At 44.1% G+C, this 22,149-nt stretch overlaps 1 protein-coding gene and 1 long non-coding RNA gene across 10 annotated transcripts in view; one reads left to right on the top strand and one right to left on the bottom strand.

Annotated features, from left to right (window-relative positions):
• The window catches only part of Chd1 (chromodomain-helicase-DNA-binding protein 1), a 52,699-nt gene that overhangs the window by 11,186 nt on the left and 19,364 nt on the right, over positions 1–22,149 (bottom strand). For 6 of the 9 annotated variants that reach the window (XM_089545319.1, XM_089545321.1, XM_089545323.1 and 3 more), the window contains exons 9-28: positions 19,456–19,637; positions 18,697–18,824; positions 17,745–17,961; positions 16,830–16,919; positions 15,544–15,734; positions 14,891–15,079; positions 14,067–14,220; positions 13,108–13,332; positions 10,956–11,105; positions 10,291–10,439; positions 10,064–10,163; positions 9,878–9,964; positions 9,407–9,607; positions 8,549–8,748; positions 7,375–7,749; positions 6,990–7,182; positions 5,897–5,995; positions 3,764–4,018; positions 3,455–3,583; positions 1,614–1,792 (exon numbers count right to left, since the gene is read on the bottom strand). In XM_089545319.1, coding sequence (XP_089401445.1) covers positions 1,614–1,792; positions 3,455–3,583; positions 3,764–4,018; positions 5,897–5,995; positions 6,990–7,182; positions 7,375–7,749; positions 8,549–8,748; positions 9,407–9,607; positions 9,878–9,964; positions 10,064–10,163; positions 10,291–10,439; positions 10,956–11,105; positions 13,108–13,332; positions 14,067–14,220; positions 14,891–15,079; positions 15,544–15,734; positions 16,830–16,919; positions 17,745–17,961; positions 18,697–18,824; positions 19,456–19,637 — 3,493 coding nt within the window. The remainder of the gene's footprint in view (positions 1–1,613; positions 1,793–3,454; positions 3,584–3,763; positions 4,019–5,896; positions 5,996–6,989; positions 7,183–7,374; positions 7,750–8,548; positions 8,749–9,406; positions 9,608–9,877; positions 9,965–10,063; positions 10,164–10,290; positions 10,440–10,955; positions 11,106–13,107; positions 13,333–14,066; positions 14,221–14,890; positions 15,080–15,543; positions 15,735–16,829; positions 16,920–17,744; positions 17,962–18,696; positions 18,825–19,455; positions 19,638–22,149) is intronic. The other 3 variants (XM_089545320.1, XM_089545324.1, XM_089545327.1) reach the window with 2 other exon arrangements.
• Positions 1,609–14,179, top strand: LOC149342833 (uncharacterized). The gene is made up of 2 exons (XR_016283078.1): positions 1,609–1,893; positions 14,025–14,179. It is a non-coding gene; the product is annotated as an uncharacterized LOC149342833 (long non-coding RNA).

Raw genomic sequence — 22,149 nt, 5'->3', positions numbered from 1 at the left:
AGTTCCTCATAAAAAACACATAAATGCCGTGTGGATTTTTAATTTCTTCAATGCATGCAATGGCTGAGAGAATTCAGTTTTGTTTGCAGCACCTGAAAGCTTTCCCAACCACTGGCACATCATTCTGCCTGAATTTGAAATGAGTATAAAAAAAAGTATAAGCATATAAGCATAGAAGTAAGCACTAAAAGCCAGTGAAGTCGTGGCATGCGATGGGCTATGATTCTCTTCAGGTATCCATGGGATCAGCATTACAGTGCAATAAGCGAAACTAAGCAGCCTCCTTCTATTAAGGAGGGACACTGGTCTTTGAGACCAAAAAAATGACCAAAAAACTGATTTTCAAAATCTGGCTGTCTTAGTATGTTGATATCTCAACATCTAGAAGAGATAGAGATGTCATATTGTTTTCTAAGGGAAGCTGAAAACCCAGCGTATGCAATAATAAAAACAAATTTGTTCAATTGCACTTCAAAAATTTATAATTTCGCCAAATTTATCGATGCATTACATTCGCACCTTGAACACTGATATTCCAAGAGCTGTAAAATTAGTAATGAGGGTAAAATGGAAAAATGGTTTTGATTATTGCACTCTTTACTCACCATACTATGTAGCCATGGATTAAAAATGATTTTTTATTGAGCAGTTTTTTTTTTTGCACCATGTACTAATGAATGACTAATTAAAATTATCTTGGGAACAGGCTAATTTATGAGAACGGTAATTTCACTGCTGAAGTCAGCATAAAAAACTGAGCAAGGTGGTACAGTGTAATTAGGATTGGAAAATAGATAAGGAAGATAAGGAAAATAGGTGTAAGACCAGTGTCCCCCCTTAAGGGGGGACACTGGTCTTGAAAAAAAAATGTTTATTAATGAAGTCACAGTTACAAAATATTCAGGGCATATGTATTTTTGTGTGCTGATTCTAAATATGTCATTTAATTTCATGTAAAACAATTCCTTGAGCACTTATGCACTTTTTATGCTCATATTTTGTGGAGAGTATTGAAGAAAATCTGCTGCGGGAAACTTGCTGAAATGTATGCCATTGGGTTCTCTTGACACCAAGGAATACAATAAGGGTGAAATTGTCTTCCTGCCTATAATAGAACTTAAGTTATAGAGTTTTGAAGTTGTCGCTTCAGAAATGAGAAGGAAAATGTGTGTTCCTGTTTCTGAAGTGGCAGCTTCAGTACCCTATTACTCAAGTTCTATGAGAGCCAGGATGATAATTTTACGCTTATTGTATTCCTTGGTCTCAAGAGAACCTAATGGCATAAATTTCATCGAATTTCCTGCAGCAAATTTTCTTCAAAACTCTCTGCAAAGTACTTGCATAAAAAGTGCATAAGTGCTCAAGGAATTGTTCTACATTAAATTAAATGACAAATCTAGAATCAGCGCACAAAAATACATGTGCCCTGAAAATTTCGTAACTATGAATAAATTAATAAAATTTTCTTTTCAAGACCAGTGTCCCCCCTTAAAATCTGCTCCACATATGTCACTGCACCAGAACACTTACCAAGTAACCGCAGATCACAAAGTGATGCTGATTCAAAAAATAAAGCACTGAAAGCAGAGAAAAGAGAAAACCACAAAACTTACGAGCGCCACTGCTTGACCTTCTCGGGGTCTGTGTACTCGTTGCAGCACTCGTTGATGTGCTCGCCGATCTTCACCAGGCACAGCCGTGTGTGGTTCACCTGCTCGTCGTCGTTCATCGAGGAGTCCGGCGTGTCCAGCTGCTTGAGGGCCCGCTTCACTGGCCGCATCTTCTCCTTGCACTGCGTACACATCCAGTTTCCACTTACAACAGCTGTGCGCATAAAAAAAAATCCGCCCAAAACAATTCCACCAGCTGATGCAAGCTCCTTCAGCACTTGAGGTAAGACCTGATCTAATAACTTTAAAATAAGTAACGGATGAAGAACCAGCTTTCCCTGCAGCGAATTTACACAGCATAAATTCTGCTTCGCTGGTGAATATTTCTGTCGCATGCATGCCGATGATCAACCCGAGATTTCAAAACTTATCCACTGCTTCTGCTGTTCCAGAGCATGTAAGCTATACAGCAATTTAGACATTTAAACACTACGGCCATACAACCTGAGAACCAACTCTAAAGCAGTTGAGAATCTTAAATTGCTGGGCTAGTTGGTTTTGCACTCTTGTATTCTTACATTGCACCAAGACACTGACAGACAGGAAAAGGAGGGCGTCTCACATTTTTTTTTTTCTGTCTATGTCTTTGTACATTTTAAGATCTACAACAGTTCCTACTGATGGGTGCAATTTGGATAGTTTGCGATGCGAGCTTCTTTCTGGTAGCACTGTTCAGAAATGAAGATTTCACCACCTTTTACTTGACGATGTGAATTCTAATTATCTATCACAAAGCTGAAACCAAATATTAATTTTCAGAGAAATAATGTAACAAATGTTCCAATTTATTATCACTGTTACTTTTTATACTGTAATTGCCTTCCTGTTGCATGGTTTTACTTGTAGCATTATGCAAGCCTGCTTCCTTTTTGCGAAACCATTAAGTGATCCCACCACGTCTGGTTTTAGTTCTATTTTTATAGAAAACCTAAGACAGTTACAGCAGCAGCCAGCTCACAGCACAACAAGATGACAAGTCTTCTAAGGGGGGACACTGGTCTTCATAAAAAAAATTTTATTAATGAAGTCACAGTTACGAAATCTTCGGGGCTTATGTATTTTTGTGTGCTGATTCTAAATATGTCATTTAATTTCATGTAATACAATTCCTTGAGCACTTATGCACTTTTTATGCTAGTATTTTGCGGAGAGTTTTGAAGAAAATTTGCTGCGGGAAACTCGCTGAAATGTATGCCATTGGGTTCTCTTGACACCAAGGAATACAATAAGGGTGAAATTGTCTTCCTGCCTATCATAGAACTTAAGTTAGAGTTTTGAAGTTGTCACTTCAGAAATGAGAAGGAAAATGTGTATTCCTGTGTGTGGAGTGGCACCTTCAGCACCCTATTAGTCATTTTCTATGAGAGTCAGGATGATAATTTTACCCTTATTGTATTCCTTGGTGTCAAGAGAACCCAATGGCATACATTTCAGCGAGTTTCCTGCAGCAAATTTTCTTCAAAACTCTCCGCAAAATACTTGCATAAAATGTGCGTAAGTGCTCAAGGAATTGTTTTACATGAAATTAAATGACATATCTAGAATCAGCGCACAAAAATACATGTGCCCTGAAAATTTCATAACTATGACTAAATTAATAAAATTTTCTTTTCAAGACCAGTGTCCCCCCTTAAATCTGCTTCACTGGTGGGCGCAAAGCAGCTTTGCAGGAAGAGAGCACACATCCCGCGTGCAGAACACAGGGTTTCCTTTCACAACAGGCTCCTCTCTCGGGTGGACACATAGGAGAGCGACAAACATTTGCTGTGGAAGAACACACTAACCTCGTTGAAGAGCTGCAAGTCCAGGTCACCTGTGGCCTCAATGACCTGTGGAGCCGCATTAGCTGTGTAGTGCATCGCTGGCATTTCCTTTTTCACCTTGGGCTTCGCGCCTTCCACTGGACATTCCTGCTGAAAAACACAAACAAAACAGCTCATCTCCCCCCTCTCTCTAGCAGTCACACGGAGACTGCAATGCTCAACCATAACCTAAGCACACGCTCCTGGTGAGTGAGAGTGCCCACACAATTATCACCAGAAGTACTACGAAAAAGTGCTGACGAGGCAAAGTTCTGCTCTGGGCAGACCGACCTTCTTTTTCTTCTTCTTCTTCTCCTCCTTGGGGTCCTTGACATCCTTGGGCTTGTCCTTGTCCTTGTCTTTTTCTTTTTCCTTCTTCTTCCGCTTTGCTTTCGGAGCACCATTGTCCACGGACATCTTGGAATCGGATGCAGGCACGCTGGGGCTGATGTTGAGGCCCTTGGCAACACCATCGATGATCGCGGCTGCATTGTTCTGGTGCGCTTCATCCTCCACTTTCACTTTAGGCTTGCGCGACTTCGAGGACTGAAACGAAGGAAAGGGCAACAGCAGGTGGAACTAAGTCTGAAAACGCACATTGCCATGCGAATCATGGCTTCCATGTGGTTTTTCCTGGCATGCTGCAGACCGAGAGGACAACAAAAACTTGGAAAATATTAACTACAGGGTTTTTGCCTTTTGCATATCTACTGTAGGCATGCCTGGAACTAAAACTATAAGAAAGCAACAACAAAAACAGACTTGTTTGATCACTTCAACAGCACATGCACACGCACAAAAACAGGTACAGCGAGCATAGCAGGAGGATACATAAGCTAATTTGAACGAAAAAACGTAGCGTTGAAACAGGACACAGAAAGATGAGGACAGGACGGGGCAACATGATACATAAGCAAATGCAGTGCAGTCCACTTAAGCAATTTAATACAGCCATGACACGGTGGCAACTATTTTTTGAGATTCCTCAGTCTTAGGACTGCCCTATTGAACCAATGAAGGGTATCTGCATGAAGGATGTTGTCCGTCATTAAAAAAACTTGCACTGAAGAAATCAGGTTGTACAGTGTGAAATGGTGCATGACATTAACCTCTTAAAATAATAACATCCACATTTGCTCCAGCAGTAACTGAACCTTAATCATCACGCATATAGTTTATGTATTATCACTATGTTGCACACATCCTGAGCGCAGCAGTGTGAATAGTATGTATTATCACTATGTTGCACACATCCTGAGCGCAGCAGTGTGAATAGCACAAAAGTGATGCGACAAAATCACCTGAATAGAGTTTCAGAATTAAGCACTCGGAGTGTGAACTAAACTACAGGCATCGCTGCCCGCAATCAACAATATGACACAAGCTACCCAAAATGCTGCCTACTATGTGAAATTTGATAAATTTCATTTCATGAGGCAATATGCTCCTTTTCTATCATCAAGCAAAAGAAAGGCCATCTAGGCTATACTTAAGTCCACCAGTTGTTGATAGCACTGTGAAAGGTAGAGCTTTCTCGTCAAATCAGGGCCAAGGAATACAACAAATAGTCCCTCAAATATCTGAGCACTGTAACAACTATTTTTCACACAATTACTGTAGTGATTGCAAAAGTAGTTCAGGATGGTGTTTAGAAACTATAGGGTTTCATTCACTGGTTAAATCAGCAGTGAATGTCCGCATGAACACAGCACTGCGGCGGCATGCTGCAAAGAGGTGCACTGCCATTCGTAAACATGGCGTCCGCAGGGTCGGCAGACTCTCCTGCACACACCACCTCAACACTGGTGTTCTTTCCTCCCCAGGGAAGAAGCCACCAGTCACGGGTGAGGGGCACGAAGGAACACATTTTGCAGCGCACGCCATTCTGATTGGCTCACAGCACTGCAAACGACTCGTGAGATAGACTATAGGAAGCTTTCACTGCTGCATCTAAAACGTGAAAATGATCATACTCTTTCATACAGCCTTTTTCAGCATAGAGCCAATTCAGACCCTGGCACTACTGAAGGTACTGAAAAAAAAAAAAAATATGTGTCATTAAATGTGCTTTTGTTTTAAGTGGACTGCACTGCAAACACAAAGCGGGGAAAGGGACCCCAAGTTACAAATCAACCATGCCGGGAACCACCAATGACTGCGAAGCAAATGATGCCAAAAAGAGCAACACGTCTCCATGAGTAAGATGTCCCCAAACAATTAATTCCCGTGGTACCTCCAGAGTGCTTTATTATAAACCCTTTAACAACAAAAAACATGGGCATCCCATTACCACATTGCCAATGAAGTGCAATTCTTTCCCATATGCTGCTCACCTCTCTCGCCCATTACTTTCCAGGAAGGATTGAAAAAGCAGGGAAGCAATTTTGAACCCGCCCACCATTAAGCAGTCATCAGTGGACTCACCATGGCAGTGTCGCTGTCATTGCTGTCATCATTGTCAACAATGGCTCGGCTGAGGTGGACTTTTTCGGGGCGGGCCTTTCGGTTTCGCTTGGGCTTTTCCTGTGACAGAACACAGAGTACTATCAAGCGCACGTCACCACCATCAGAAAGAGCACAAACTCTCTCGCTAGCAGCAACTACCTTCTTGCAAACGCACCATGACATTCTTTTGCTGCATCAAGAAGAAAGTCAAAAAGCCATACACTGGACTTCGTTTCACATCACTTCAAAGCAGAGAAAATGCAGTTTACAGGAACCGGTGGGCTCACCAGTACATGGAAGTGGATTAACTGGGGTAATGTCCACTGCACTGGGAGATTAAAAATAGTTTTTAAAAAAGGTAAAGGCATGAAAAGAAACCACCAGAACGGGCCAATTTTCAGCTGTTTACTGTAAACACTAGGAAACCAAATACAAGAAAAAATGCTCAATGGCACATGAACTGTGAAAGCAGACAATCTCTGAGCCCAAAAAGGAGAGGGCAGACTCCCTGTTGGTCACCGCAAGCAATGTGAGCTGCCCACCTCAATTGAAAAATGCAAAGTTTTGCAAAAAAAAAGAACACAAACGAAGGGAGACAACAAACTGTTTTCATAAATGCATAAGCTTGTCATCTTCCCTACTACAAGATAAAAAAGATGTGCTCTTCTGGATATCTGTAAGCAGGAATTCTGTTTCTCGCATGCTTGTTGGCAGCAGTTTTCTGCATAATTGGGTTCTCAAGGTTTACTGTAAACAGCTGCAAGTTGGTACTCATCTGCGTCACTCACACCGCAAGTACTATTTACATCCTTATCCCTTTGCTTATCGTATTTAATGTCTCAGCAAAGATGGAAGCGCAAATACTATGAGCAAAACGGAAGCCCCAGTTCGCAAAAAGTTTTTGGCAAGTCCCTATGGTGAAACGGTCAGCCAACAAAGGGCTTCCCTCTTCCTCCCCTTGTTAAGTTCACACTTCGGAGGACCACCTTCCCCTCATCTCTTCTGCTGCACATCAGCAAAGGTGGGAGAGAGAGAGAGAATGAGGAGAGAGAGAGAAAGATATGCTACTCACCTTGCCCTCCTTGAGGGCCATCTGCCGCGCATGCACTCTGCGCAGCAGCTTGAGCAGGTAGTCGGCACGGCTCTGCAGGTGCTTGCATTGGGGCTTCAGCTCCTCCCCGTCAGGCAGTATCTTGGAGGTCAGCCCCAGGTTGGGGTCCATCTTCATGGCCTCCCAGCTACCCATGCCGTGCTCATAGATGCCCCTGGTCAGTCAAAAAGGCAAGCACAGTCAAGAGACGCCCTTTTCTAGCTCGGTCCGAGAAAAATCGTAGTTAACCACAATTTCTAGTTACTGCAGTTTTACTGCACACAAGTTTTTCCCCAGAAAGCGTGCCCATTAGCTGAACAGAAAACAGGCATAACACCCTCAGCAGGTTTCCACAACGCAAATGTACCTCAGCAGAGCAGAGTCTTCAGCCACAGACCACGGGATGTCAAAGTGGGCATCCTTGGTTGGCATGTCCAGGGTCCAGTGCCTGCGCTCTTCCGCACTGACCGGCAGCACGGAGTCCAGCACACTAAGCTCCTGGTAGCTGGCCAGCACTGACTTGGCATTGACAGACACGCCAGAGAGCTTGAAGGTGGTGCGCTGGTGCCTCCGCCGCGTAGGTGCGCCACTGTTGTTGGTCTCGGGGGCATCTGTGTTGGCGGCAGATGCCTGGTTCTCCTTCATGGCCTGCTCGCAACCACTGTGCAGCATGGTAGCCAGACGTTTGAGATCAGCCAGGGGCTTCTCTTGCAGCTCGGCATCCAGGGCAACTGCATCAAGCCTGGAAGAAAAAAAAAAAAAGAAGGTTCAAGCTTCTTGTTTTCATTTGCTCCTCCGACCGTGCAGGCCTCTTCTCAGCACCCTAGACTAAATGACAGGCTTGGACACAGCCAAAATATAATGCTCTTGCAAATCATTTGGTTTGGTTTGGTTTGGTTTATGGGGTTTAACGTCCCAAAGCGACTCAGGCTATGAGAGACGCCGTGGTGAAGGGCTCCGGAAATTTTGACCACCTGGGGTTCTTTAACGTGCACTCACATCGCACAGTATACGAGCCTCTAGAATTTCTCCTCCAAAGAAATTCAACCGCTGCAGCCGGGATTGAACCCGCGTCTTTCGGGTCGGCAGCCAAGCACCATAACCACTGAGCAGGGTGCACATCATTTCACCAAGCGCAAATATTTTTTGCTCAATGCTCATTGCTTTCTTTTTTTCTTTTGAACTTTGAGCATGCAGCATGGATGCCCAATTAGGTGCCTTGAGAAAAAAACAACCTCTTGAATGTGACGGGAAACTTGCGGTAGCTCTTGATAAAACGGCGAATCTCCGCATCTGTGAAGCCCTTGACCGTGTCGCGTGGAATCAACCATGGGCGGCCACGCAAATATGATAAGGTTTCCTTTCTTCCCAAGAAAAATAAGTTGGAGGTTTCCACAAAGATTACCAAGTCATATTCTTTAACAACTGCCTGCACGTGACAAATTTTTAGCTCAATGCTCATTGCTTTTTTTTTTCTTTTGAACTTTGAGTATGTATGCAGCATGGATGACCAATTAGGTGCCTTGAGAAAAAAAACGAACCTCTTGGCTGGGACGGGAAACTTGCGGTAGCTCTTGATAAAACGGCGAATCTCCGCATCTGTGAAGCCCTTGACCGTGTCGCGTGGAATCAACCGCGGGCGGCCACGCTTCCGAGGCCGAGAATCGTCGTCCGAGCCGTCACCGCCAGAGCCCCTGTCCCTCCGGCGTGATCGTCCGTCGTCGCTGTCAGAGTTTGCAGGCTGCACGTGTCCATGGAAAATAAAAGGTCTTGGTAGGAGGCACTGCACCGACCTTCTGGGAACACCAAGGCGAGGCTACGTTCCACATGCTACCATCCTTCTTTCTGGTAATACAGCTAGCACTACAGTTCGCCTGCAAGCAGTTCTGACAAAATATGTCAGTTGGATTTGTGGAACATAAGAAGCTAAGGCTATCAAGCCACAAGCCAAGGTTAGAAATGTCTGTTGTTAAATGAATGAGTTTTGAAGAGTTACATTTGATTTTTAAGGAACATGAAGACATGGGATTTCCTAAAGTAAGCATTTTCTCCCAAAGGTAGGCTAGTGTGAAAGGGAATATGGTGGACGTATAATAATGGCATGAAATGCCTTTCCCTACAGTTGTCATCATTCATACACTACCATCAATAAAAGCACTTAATTGCGCATCACAATCTGAAAATCACTAAAGCACGAAGTAACATTAACCTGCCTAATCGAACACCTATGGTAACTAGGGCTGTCATGCAATCCATTCTGAAGCTGCAGGCCAGAATGAACCCCAAATGCTGGACAAGACTACTGCAGGAATGCAATATGCCTTTCCTCTCCTCACAACCTCTTCACCCTCCTCGCAGTGCCGAGATCGAGGCTAAGCATGGCCGCAATGCATGCGCACCTGATGGATTGACTTCCGGCTTCGTGGAGGCAGGTACAGTTCCATCTCCTCCCTCTGTCGCTCCTCATCCTCCACACGCTTGCGGTCAGCCTCGGGTATGATCTCATCCCAGTCCTTGCTCTGGGAGGAATCATCTTCTACCAGACCCTTGGCAGACACTGCCCCAACTTCTTCCTCCTCAGTGAAATTGAAGCTGGCAACCTGCAAGAGCCGACGCGTAAAACAATTGAATATCATCAGCAGTCACATATGTCACCCCCTGACCTTAAAGGAACGCTGAGGGTGACTCCAAACCATTTTTACACCTGGTAAAAAATTAAATGTATGGCTCTTTGTGGCTTTACTGACACCTGTTAAGCAGCACAAGACATTTACTGCCGAGGAAATTCGATTAAAAAAAAAAACAAAGGAACAGTATGTTAGTCTTGGCAACAGACACTTTACCTAACAAAAGTCAGGGATGAAACCCACCTTGAAGGAACCCAGGAGCTCATCTCCAACAGTGGATGGCTGCTCTTCCCTGGTCTCAGCCCGCTGAAGGATCTCGTCAATGTCCACCTGATGAGAACAAAAAAAAAAGGTATTTTTGCTTCGTCGTGCCTTAAAAGTGCTGCACAGCTTCAGCAATGAAAATCTGCCAAGCACCAATGGCCCCACCTGAGGCTCTTCGTCCCCTTCTTCAGTCTCCTTGAAGAGCTCCTCAGCGCCAAACTTCAGTATGGCTGCCAGTTCCTCCTTGTTGAAAGGGGTCGTGTTGCTGCGGAAGGATGAGAAATAAGGCATGAGCACATTACAAGCCCAACAATGCAGCCTCAACATTGTATTAACTTTTCTTGCCATTCTCCCCCAAGCAATGCAAAGCTGCTCAAGTAAAGGCCACCCACCTCGATGGTGCATTGCTCTTGGAGAGCACTGTGCGACCAGTCGTGTCCATGCGCTGAATGACTAGATGGTCCAAAACCATTTTCCGCTTGGCACGTTCAATGATGTCTTCTTCGACACTGTTCTTGGTCACAAGACGGTAGATGTTCACCTGGTGGCGAACAGCAGCAACGCAGGGAAAAACAAAGATCAACTTGCCTTTGCAGTCACTAGCCCTTGCTTCGCAGAAATACTGCCGAGATCAATCTGGAGATCCACGCTCTTTCACGCAACATGGCAGGCCAAAGGGGATAAATACAGATGCAACAAAGCACACATTGCGATGTTACTAGTTAGTGTCAGACCTTAAATCTATGAGAAAGCCATCTTACCACCTGCACAATGCCACAGCCCGTATATTGGAACAGACAAAAAGAGACAGCGGCAAAGGCTACGGTGCATTACATGGCCTACATATACATATTTGTAACAAATGAAAAATAGCACAACTGCCTTTTAACAGAGCTGCTGTCAGTTGTCGTTTAGGGTGCTACATTTAGGAAATGAACCGCACTATAAAGTACACCAATGCAAGCGCAGCTTGAAATGCAAGGGTGTCGCATTTGTAGCCTGGTGTACAAAACTGACAAGCAAGCAAGCACTAATGCAATGCAGCATCTTGGTGTACCTGGTTCTTCTGACCAATTCTGTGAGCTCGAGCTTGAGCCTGAAGATCGTTCTGGGGATTCCAGTCACTGTCAAAGATGACCACTGTGTCTGCAGTTGCGAGGTTGATGCCCAATCCACCAGCCCTTGTGGACAACAGGAAACAGAAGTCCTAGCAGGAAATAAAAACACCCAGCCATACATCAGAACTGAGCCTTGATTACTATTCAAAGCAGCAGCCATTCATGATGCCAACATGCTCCAATGTAAGGAGAAAAATGGTTCCTCTGACAGAACATCATGTTAGGGAGGTAGATTCTCGCAAAGCCATGTCTTCTACCAGCCTTATGAAGCTGACAACGCATCTATGGAAAATGAAAGTAAGCACAGAGGTATTTAGGTGCTCTCAACTGTACTGGACTCTAGATTTCTGTGGATTTTCCTAATTACAGATAAATGAAAAAAAAAAAAAAAATAGCACAATGAACTTCCTTTCTACTATCTGTAACCTAAAAAACTGCGAAAAGTAGAACTACTAATAATTTAGTACCTTTCTTGGTTTCAGCAGCTGAAAACCCTTCTGGCACATTCGCTTACCATGCATTACATTGATCTAGATACAGCAATAGGCACATATGTATCCAAGGGGGCCCATGACCCCCCTCCCCACCGCCTACACAAAAATTCACCTTGGCCCCTCCCAAACAAAATTTCTGGCTAGGTGCCTGCACAGCACAGTGAAAACATCCGAAACTGAACTAGCATTAATTCAAACTTCTGGTTGAGTACATTTGGTGCTTAAAGCTCAACCTGAAAATACCAAAGACCAAAGTGCTAGGCCAGCTGCAGCAAAGTCCAAACTAAAACCAGACAAAAAACAGATGAGGGCACAGGAAAAGGGCAGATGTGTGTCCTCCAGTATGTGTTCTGCCTGTTTCTTTACTTTCATGTTAATGTCTTCGTCTAGCTCTTGTGCATTAAGCAATCCTCTGCACCCAACATGGGGTGTGCGCAAGATCTTGAACACTGAGTCTGCTGCTGCCAGAATTTCAACACACACTGCAAGGCATTGCCAACTGCCAGGACAGCGCCCTGTGCCTGAAGCATGCCCTTGGACCCTGGAGTGACGCGACTTTGGCTGCGCTTGGGACAAAAGCCGCACTATCTTATCCTAGGGTCAAAGGTTTGACAGACACCTTCTGAGCATCCTGCGAGTTTGTGAGTGCGAGAGGTGTTGAGAATGCTTGATTTCACCTTTCACCACTTCTTTTTAGTGCGAAAGCACTACCTAACAGGGTCAAACGTAACCAGGAATCCTGTGTGAAGCCTCGGAGTAACTCGGGTAAACTGGGGCGAGCTTAGAGGAAGCTCGGGTAAGTTCGGAGGAACGTCACACTAGCCGTAGCCAATGGGAGGAGTGCATCGTGCTAGCTGCTGCCCACCAGGCACACCTCTCCTGCAATCATAGAGTTTCTTACTATTACCTAGAGGGAAAGCTGGCGGCGCTGCCCTTCAGCCACCATGGACGCTCAAAGCATCATGGGGCAGTGAGCTACTTGTTGCGGGACAGTCGTAGTTTTTCGGGAACACGGAGTGTCATTACTAAGATGTTTCATTCCGAAAGCGCTGTTCGTGTGTGCGCAGACGACTTTCGCGCGAACGCAGTGTGCAAAATCCATAGTAGTGAAAACGCAACAGCACACGACGCCAATAAAAGGTTTCACTTTTCTGAAATGCCATTAAAAACCTCTTATAGTGTTTAAGCAACATTTTTTTTTTAAAACATATTTACTTTTAAAAGTGCGCCTGCTAATTACGAAATATTAGTTTTTATAGTGTTCTTTACTTGGCCAACAGGAGAGCAAGTAGTCTCTTATTTTGGGCAAACTTTGCACTTAAATGCTTTTCTGCTCGTTTGTTGCAATCATTAGACAAGATATTGAATGTTAGGACGTTTGTAGTTATCAAACAGCTTTATTTTTCTATTATTTTTTGGCCAAAAGTTGCAGTTCCGCAACAAGTAGCTCACCGCCCCATGATGCTTTGAGCGCCCATGGTGGCTGAGGTGGCCTCGAGGGGTCGCCATGCAAACTCCCATAGACGGGCTGCCAGCTTTCCCTCTAGGTACAAGAAACTCTATGCCTGCAATCATCAAGACCTCTCTCTCTGCGTACCTGCGAGGCGTCAGCGTTGAAGTGTTCAAGGGCCTGCCGCCGCAGCTCGCCCTTGATGGAGCCGTCCAGCCTCTGGAATGGGAACCGCCGCAGCTGCAGGTAGTCGGCTATGATGTCCAGCATGCGAACCATCTGCGAGAACACCAGCACACGGTGGCCCGTCTCCCGCAGACGGCACAGCAGCTTGTCCAGCAGCAGAAGCTTGCCGCTGCCCCGGATGATTTGCTGCAGCACGAGATACAAGAAGAGCAGACGAAGTCAATGCCAATCACAGCCTTGCCCAGCTACATACATATTCACAGAGGCTGTTTCATGTAATTAAAGGAACACAACTTGCACAGCGCTGCTGGTGGTTACCAAGCATGTCGGAAGTATTTTATTTCTTGACTGACTATAATTAAAGCTAATTAGTACTAACAGACAAACAAGAAAGTTGCTATTAAAAATATTTTGAAAAATAACTTTTGTTAAGTTTTCCTGCTCTGATCAGTGTGTGCAAAAGATCAAAACGTCTGTAGGTACCAATTTTTAATATGAAGTGTATCAAAGCATGCATTTCGTTCATAGTTGTTCAGAGGCTAAGCAATAACATTAATCAAACTTAACTAGGTAACTGGTAAAATTGCTGCACTAATGAAACTGCCAAAGACAACGCCCAAGTTTTTATCCTTGCAAAGTAAACCCATACATCTTTTTAACTTTACTGCAAGGAAGCAAAGCTCTTGCCACAGGAGAACACAATCTCATCAAAATACCATCACTCATTGCATCCAATAATATGAGAAAAGTGGAAAGTTTCTTGGTCATATGCATCCATGACCTCTGTTACTGCTCATACCTACATAACTGTTAATGTCAGAAACACTAGCACATGATCATAGTATATTTTTGCCTTTCTTTCTTCTGTATTTTTTCAGTTCAACAGGAGCTGAGAAGATAAGGCGGCACAAGACACACACCTGCAGGGCATCCAGGTTGTTTGGATTATCAGGCTGCCGAATGAGCATGGCATGGTTGCAGCATTTCTTCAGTTCCATCATGATGTTGATAAAGCCAGACTGAGACCCCTTCAGGCCCTTTGTCAGTGCCTTGTAGTTTTTTGTCAAGATCCACCTGAAATCGGTGATGGATACAAGTAAGCTCCCTGTAGCTCCGACAGAAATCCATGCAATATATAAACTTGACAGCTGTGTCACAGCTGCGGCATCGTTCCTGTACGGTATGTTGCGAATGTCGCCTCACACTAGTGTTTTACTCCGTGTCTGGATTTTGACAGCCTACATTGAACGCACGCGGTACTGAAGACGGTATGACGACCAAAGCTGGACGCCACACTCCATCGGCGCTTGACAACCACAGCATTCGGAGGCTACCAGCGCACTGCCCCGTGCAGATGCAGTGCAGGTCAGCCCCGGTGGGGTGCCATAGCCTCAGAGATTTGTCATGGCAAACAAAAATTTGAGAGGCCATCTTGGCACAGATATCCGCAAAGGTCAAACTACTGGACATTTGAGAATCTGAAAATTGTCAATTTATTCAGCTGGTTACTGCTGGATTCGAATTTTGACACTCAATATTCATTCACCCCTGCTGTTGGTAAGTGCAACACAGAGCTCAAATTAAGCCACACAGGCTACACAGGTCTAGTAAGTTCCAAAAAGGCAATGATGCAATGTACGAGGAAACAGAAGAAGCTTTAAATTGCTGATTCTGCGTCAGACCCTTCACAGGTTACATTTTAGTGCTATGTCAAGACACACCACAAGGTTTAGGGGAGTCTTACTTGTAGTACTGCTTCTGCACAGTGGTCATTTCAACGCGGAGAATCCGCTCAACCTTCGCCGGCAGTGACTTCTCAACGTCCTTCTTAACGCGCCGCAGAAGGAAAGGCTCCAGTTGTTTGTGCAGCTTGGTGTAGCCCTTTTCGGCAGACTCCTTGTGCTCGACTTCAAAGTCCTCCCAAGAATCAAATCTGCACGGATGAAAAAGGAGTGACCCAAAGTGAGCATCAATAAATTCCACCGCCATCCAGCAAAGTCAAACAATTTTACCAACAGCCTCAGAAATGAACACAAGAAGAAATTTCAGGCATTCTCTGTATGTGCATCCAGTTGAACACCTATAACAAACACTGCTGGCCTTTTACGATTCGCAACAGCTGCAACACGGAGCCAAAAAGAGTTACAAAAATCTCATTTGGCATCAACTTTTCACAATGCTCAAGTTAACAAACTGTAGGAAACACTTCACCATCAAAGCTACACATAATTCCCATATAGCAAATCATAACTAGTATTGTGGCTTCCATGCCTTTCCTTCTAATTGGAACAGACATCTAACATGTCAAAGCAAATAGAGAACCTTCAGACAGGATTGATACCACAGAAAATATCACCTATACTAAAACAACATGAATGCGAAGAAAGGACCGCTTACTTCTGAGGCATGATGAAGTGCAGAAGAGCCCAGAGCTCCTTCAATGAGTTCTGCAATGGTGTGCCAGTAATGAGGAGCCGGTGGTTTGTGTCGAAGTCAAACAGTGACTTGTACAGGAGAGAGTCATCGTTCTTGAGCCTGTGCGCTTCGTCCACTCCCAGCACAGCCCAACTAACATTGCCCAAGAAGCCCTGCAGAGAGCACACATGCCTCATGTAAGCGATAGAAACACAGAAACACAAAGGGGTTTTTTTTTTTGCTTCTGTCCTAGACAGAATCGATGAGAAAAAATAGCATGGCAGAAACTACTACATTCAGTCATTTCCGTGAGAAACAAAAAAAGCTAAACGGTACACAATAAAACCTTTTCTTGGGCACCCATTTTAAGGGGGGACACTGGTCTTGAAAAAAAATTTTTTATTAATGAAGTCACAGTTACGAAATCATCAGGGAATATGTATTTTTGTGTGCTGATTCTAAATATGTCATTTAATTTCATGTAAAACAATTCCTTGAGCACTTATGCACTTTTTATGCTGGTATTTTGCGGAGAGTTTTGAAGAAAATTTGCTGCGGGAAACTCGCTGAAATGTATGCCATTGTGTTCTCTTGACACCAAAGAATACAATAAGGGTGAAATTGCCTTCCTGCCTATCATAGAAATTAAGTTATAGAGTTTTGAAGTTGTCGCTTCAGAAATGAGAAGGAAAGTGTGTATTCCTGTTTCTGAAGTGGCAGCTTCAGTACCCTATTAGTCAAGTTCTATGAGAGCCAGGATGATAATTTTACCCTTATTGTATTCCTCGGTGTCAAGAGAACCCAACGGCATACATTTCAGCGAGTTTCCCGCAGCAAATTTTCTTCAAAACTCTCCGCAAAATACTTGCATAAAAAATGCATAAGTGCTCAAGGAATTGTTTTACATGAAATTAAATGACATATCTAGAATCAGTGCACAAAAACACATGTGCCCTGAAAATTTCATAACTATGACTAAATTAATAAAATTTTCTTTTCAAGACCAGTGTCCCCCCTTAACCTAAGCCTAAGTTCCCCCCCTTCTGGTCTTCACACCACTGGCATGGTGAAAGGAACTGCACCACCAACTACCAATGCCACAGCTAATAACGAGCAGCACTGAGAATAAAGGGAATCTTTCTGGGAGCAAAACATCTATACTCTTTATGACCTTCCAGAAAATTTTAGTGCATGTTCCATGCTTTCGCTCCACACAATTTCACACGACTGCTCATGAAAAGAAGGAAAAAGTTTGCCACGGCCCCCACCTTGTCCTTGAGGAGGATTTCATATGTTGTCAGAATGGCGTTGAACTTCAGCCGCTTGTTGCCTGGATGTTGCCATTCATGCTCACGGATCTGGAATGCAAGATATTCTGCAATGAATCACCATGCTAGGCACGTTTGGCGGCCTCGCATGAATGGCTGCTGCTGCTTCTTTCATTTCCCCGTTTCTCAGACATTTTATGCTACAAGCACAATCAACTGTTCACAGCTGCTCTCATTAGAATGCTTAAACAACCAAATAAAGAGCAGAACACAACACTCGCTTGTTCTCTGCACTCTTAACCAGAGATTTTTCTCAGCTTTAGCAAAGTGGTTATACAGAGTTATGCAACTTTATAAGCTGCTTAATACTACAGCAAATACTCATTAATTCGAACTCGAAGGGGACCGGAAAATTGTTCGAATAATCAAACAGGGACTAGAATGGCCACCAGAATGGCCATCGCGCTTCACGCTGCTACACGTTTGTGGCAAGAATTAAAGTCATGTGGCCCGAATGACAAGTCAAATTAACTGACTGGCCAGTCAGGTGCCAGAAAGTAACAAGTGCCAAGGGCCCTTAGTTCTAATTAGCCGTAGCGAATGCAGGCTTGTTCAAATTATCGGCAGTTTTCCCCCTTTGAAATACACAGGGCAGTGCTGGGATCCAGGCATCAGTTCGAATTAACTGTAAGTTTGAATTAACAAGGTTTTACTATAGCAAGAGCCCCCCCCCCCCCATGCAACAATAATTCACCAGACTGCAGGTATCCGAAAAAAGGAACAAATACTAGTTCAGCTAGTCGGCTTCCAGGTGGAGGATTGCGTCAATTTTCAGCAGTATACAATATTCCACCGGCAATGGCATGCACCTCGTCAATAATTTAAGCTCAATGAGATCAAGTCCCCGTGCCGTACCATAGTCCGAGAAGACACGTCCCCAAGGTAGACGACCACGTTCATGTCGGGTGACCACTGTGCAAACTCCTTCTGCCAGGAGGCCAGTGTGGACAGGGGAACCACCAGCAAGAAAGGCCCATACAGAGCATGCTGGTGGAACAGGTAGGTCAGGAAGCTGATGGTCTGTATCGTCTTGCCCAGGCCCATCTCGTCAGCCAGGATCACTCCGTTCTCCCTGCAGCCCCCAGACAGTCGGACGTGAGCACTCTCTCCTCCCACAGCTGCGCTGCCCGCAGCACTTGTCACTACCCTTTGCCCAATTCAGTACAATGCATGCTAGACTGTCACAATCAAAATCCAAAAATCCTTTTTCATTACTTTGTGTTCTAAAGTGACAGCTGTTGAGGGCACAGTCCCCAGTTCTGGGAAATCACTGACGTAACACAAAGGACAAACAATGTGCACGGCCAGGGTAAGGCAGTAAATTGTTTTTGTTGTGTAACTGCACTGCCTAGTAATGTACAATTACTTTCTGCAAATGCCTTTGAGCCTTGAAAGTATACATAACAACAACAACAAAAAAAAACGAACTAACTAATAAGTATGTGATGAGAGCAAAGAGTACTCCATGTACAGCTCCTCTGCTCCGAACATTGCACTGAAGCAACACCTTGTGTGATGCAACACCTTGTGTGAAGCAACACCTTGTGTGAAGCAACACCTTGTGTGAAGCAACACCTTGTGTGAAGCAACACCTTGTGTGAAGCAACACCTTGTGTGAAGCAACACCTTGTGTGAAGTAACACTGCCTGCAGAGCACTCTTTGCTGCACTGAGCACATTACTTGCAAGCAGAACACCAAACGAATCAAGAAATGTGGCTTTTGTCCTTCTCTTCCACATTCACTGATGCCCTAGTTTCGTGCACTGCCTACCTGTGCTCTATATAAAAGGAAACATTGAAGACTCACTTGCACCATGAGCTAGCCAGCCAGTTGAGGCCTTCCAGCTGGTAGTCCCTGAGTTCCAGCTTTTGGGGGCCACCAATGTAAGATGGCTGAGTCTTCAGTGGAGTAAACTTTGGGCGTACTTTCAGCACCTGTCAGAAATTGGGCAAATGTTGTCAGCAAAAAGCCTGTAGTCTCTGTAAACGAATGCAACGTGCAGTCAACGATGCAGAAGAAAGAAATGCAGTGATTCAAGCACAATGTGTTGGCATACCAGCTTCCGTCTTTTCACCTGCCATGAATGCTCCTTATAGGCTCGCAACATTTCGACACGTAATGAATATTACTTGGTGAAAACTAGGAAGCCTGGCTGTTTAACTGAACAAAGCTTCTCCACTCCTAGTCTTGCAGCTCACTAGTGTTACCGTCTTCTACAAGCAACATGCTTGTTATGCTAATTTGTTTTTCTAAATAAACATACAGCTGACAGAATCACAATGTATCTTGATATAAAAAGCAAACAAATAAATAAATGCATCTAGAACAAGAGCAGTTCCCTGATAGTCCATCATTTACTCTAAAGAACAAAAAAAAAAAACACCAGCACAATCAAGAAGTACTAGGTTTGGTTTGGTTTGGTTTATGGGTTTTAACGTCCGAAAGCGACTAAGGCTATGAGAGACGACGTAGTGGAGGGCTCCGGAAATTTTGACCACCTGGGGTTCTTTAATGTGCACTGACATCGCGGATGATTGTCATGCCACCTTTAGGTGACACTCGTACCTTGCAGACTTTGCTGGGAATCTTCTGCGATTTCTGCCGGGCATGGTACTGGTCAATGATGTGCTGAAACTTGCGCTTGATCAGGTTTCCATCCTCCCAGGTGCAGTCCGAGTAAGGGAGGCCATCCCACTTGCACAGGTAGTCCATCTGCTCCGCCTCTCCACTCTTGGCCGGGGCATGCGCTGCTCAGCGGGGCAACCATGGACAGAAGAGAGAGAGAGAGAGAAAAAAAAAAAAGAGGCCACATTCAAGACAGCCACTTTCGCATATCCAACGCACCTACCTGATGCCCACACAATGAGCTTGATATGCTACCCAGCTGTGGAAGAAGACTTAAGGGGGGACGGGGGTCTGAAAACTAACTTTTTTTATTTATGGCTAGAATCTCATGACATTTTGCACATAGATGCATTTTTCTCTGCTGATTCCAAATATGTAATCATAATTGAGCTGGTGGTCTTAAATCTTAGAAAGTCTAGAATGCAATTAGGTAATTTCTTACGCAGCTTTAATGAACTTTCTCAAAGCATTTTGTTGCTTTTAATCACATGAATTGATAGCCAGAGAGTTCCCATACCCAATGACATTCTTCGTTTTTCTCTAAAGGTATGTCATCGCGATATATTATGTCGAAGAGTAAAGGTTGCAGTATTTGACACTGCAGCTCATTAAGCTCATTGTAAATTGCTATTTACACGTGGCCTAAACAAAAAAAAGTAAGAATGTCATCGGGTATGAGAATTTGCTGGCTATCAATTCATGTAATTAAAAGCAACAAAATGCAATGCAAAAGTTCATTAAAGCTGCATAAGAAATTACCTAATTACACTCTAGAATTTAAGATAACTTTTGATACAAGACAACCAGCTCAATTATGAATACATTTTTGGAATCAAAGGAGAAAAACGCACCTGTGTGCAAAATTTCATGAGATTCTAGCCACAAATAAAAAGGTCAGTTTTAAGACCCTCGTCCCCCCTTAAAGGGATGCTCTACTATCACAGACAAATACTATGAAAAATTTGGCATACTCTGGTAGACCTTGCCCGAAGGTGGCAATCACAAGTAACTTCACTGACTATATTTCGTGTCTCCGATGTCAGGGTTCACAGACGCTGTCTACCATGAGAAAGCGATACTGCCATACGGAAAAAAAATTAGGTTTTAAATTGTTCTGCTACATTTCTCAAGTGTCACAGCCCGATATTGATTTATTTGGGCAAGACGCTTTCATTTACAAAAAAAAAAAAATACCGATAAAAGTCGAGAAGTGAGAAACATGCACGTCAAAATTTCTATGAACTTAATACTCAACCAAATAAAGCATTTTTCTGTGCCTGTATAGTATTAGTGCACATCACAAGAAAAAACGAACTCAAACGAACTGTTGCGAATTTTGACAAGGTTGTCACACAAATGACTCCACTGATGTTGCAAACTCAGGTATGAATGGAAAGAGGCAACAAAAAACACTGCACGTGGATTCTCACTGTTTCTCAGTGACACTATGTCTCTAAAATCTGCTTTACCCCTAGAAGCTGATTACACACTCTTCATGCTGCCGCCATTCAAAACAAGCTACACAATTACGCAGCTCACTAACGCTGCCAACACCTTCCTACTAGGGGTGTGCGAATATTCGAAATTTTCGAATATAATTCGAATATTATATTTTTAGTATTCGAATTCGATTCGAAATCCAAGTATTCGTGTTGTTTCGAATATTCGACCCGACGCGAATATTCGTATCTAGCCGAATATTCAATGTGAGCACCGGCGTTCATTTCGGTCCGCAAGCCCTATTGACAGAGACATAACAACAAGGCGGCGCCCAGAGCAATGCGCATTCCTTCCTCCAAGGGCCATGCCGTAGCTGACTGCGCTGGTGAGTTTCTTTGTGGCTATACCTGCGAAGCTGGTATAGTCAGAGCTGTGCACGAAGTACCTCGCAATACGTGCCAGTTCAGTGCCAAGTGAGAGGGCATTTTCTGTGGCTGGAGGAGTCGTTTCAGCCAGAAGGGAACTACTTCTGCCTGACCATGTGGAGCAGCGGGTTTTCCTTCACGACAACCTTTCATGTTCATCCCAGCAACGCGCGTTCGTGCTGATGGCAAGCTAGCCTTAATCAATGCTGTGTACCAGCCATCTTCTGTGATATTTCCACTCTTCTAAGAATAATGTTCGAGACTGATACTTTTTGTGCAGCCCCACACACCTTTTGTGTTCATTTAATCATCGATAGATGAACTGTGATGTTCTTCGGTGCTCAAATAAATATTTTGTAGTGGTTAAATGCGTCTGTCCTTGATTATTCGATATTCGGAGCCAAGTATTCGTATTCGATTCGTATTCGAAGAATTTGATATTCGCACACCCCTACTTCCTACCCTACATGACTGCCATGATGTGACTGCTCTCATCGGCTCGGTGATGCCAGCCACAAAAGATGGGCTATGTTCCAATCAAAATATGAAACTACATGTCAATTCATATGGTGCATGACACTGGAACGGAGTAACACACTGCTCAACTCCCGTCCACAACTAATTCTAGAGCCGGTACAATAACAACTAATTCCACAGGCAACAGCAACAAGAATAAAATGACACTGTTCAGGGGACTCGAGGAGGGGACGCTGAAGATGAAGGTGGTGGTAGTTGTTGGAAGGGCGGGGATGATGATTGCATGTTTACG

This window comes from Amblyomma mixtum, chromosome 5 (genome assembly GCF_055824585.1).
Source record: "Amblyomma mixtum isolate Tamu chromosome 5, ASM5582458v1, whole genome shotgun sequence".
NCBI lineage: Eukaryota > Metazoa > Arthropoda > Arachnida > Ixodida > Ixodidae > Amblyomma > Amblyomma mixtum.
The sequence above is the reverse complement of the archived record's forward strand: the minus strand, read 5'-3'. Positions and strand labels throughout refer to the sequence as shown.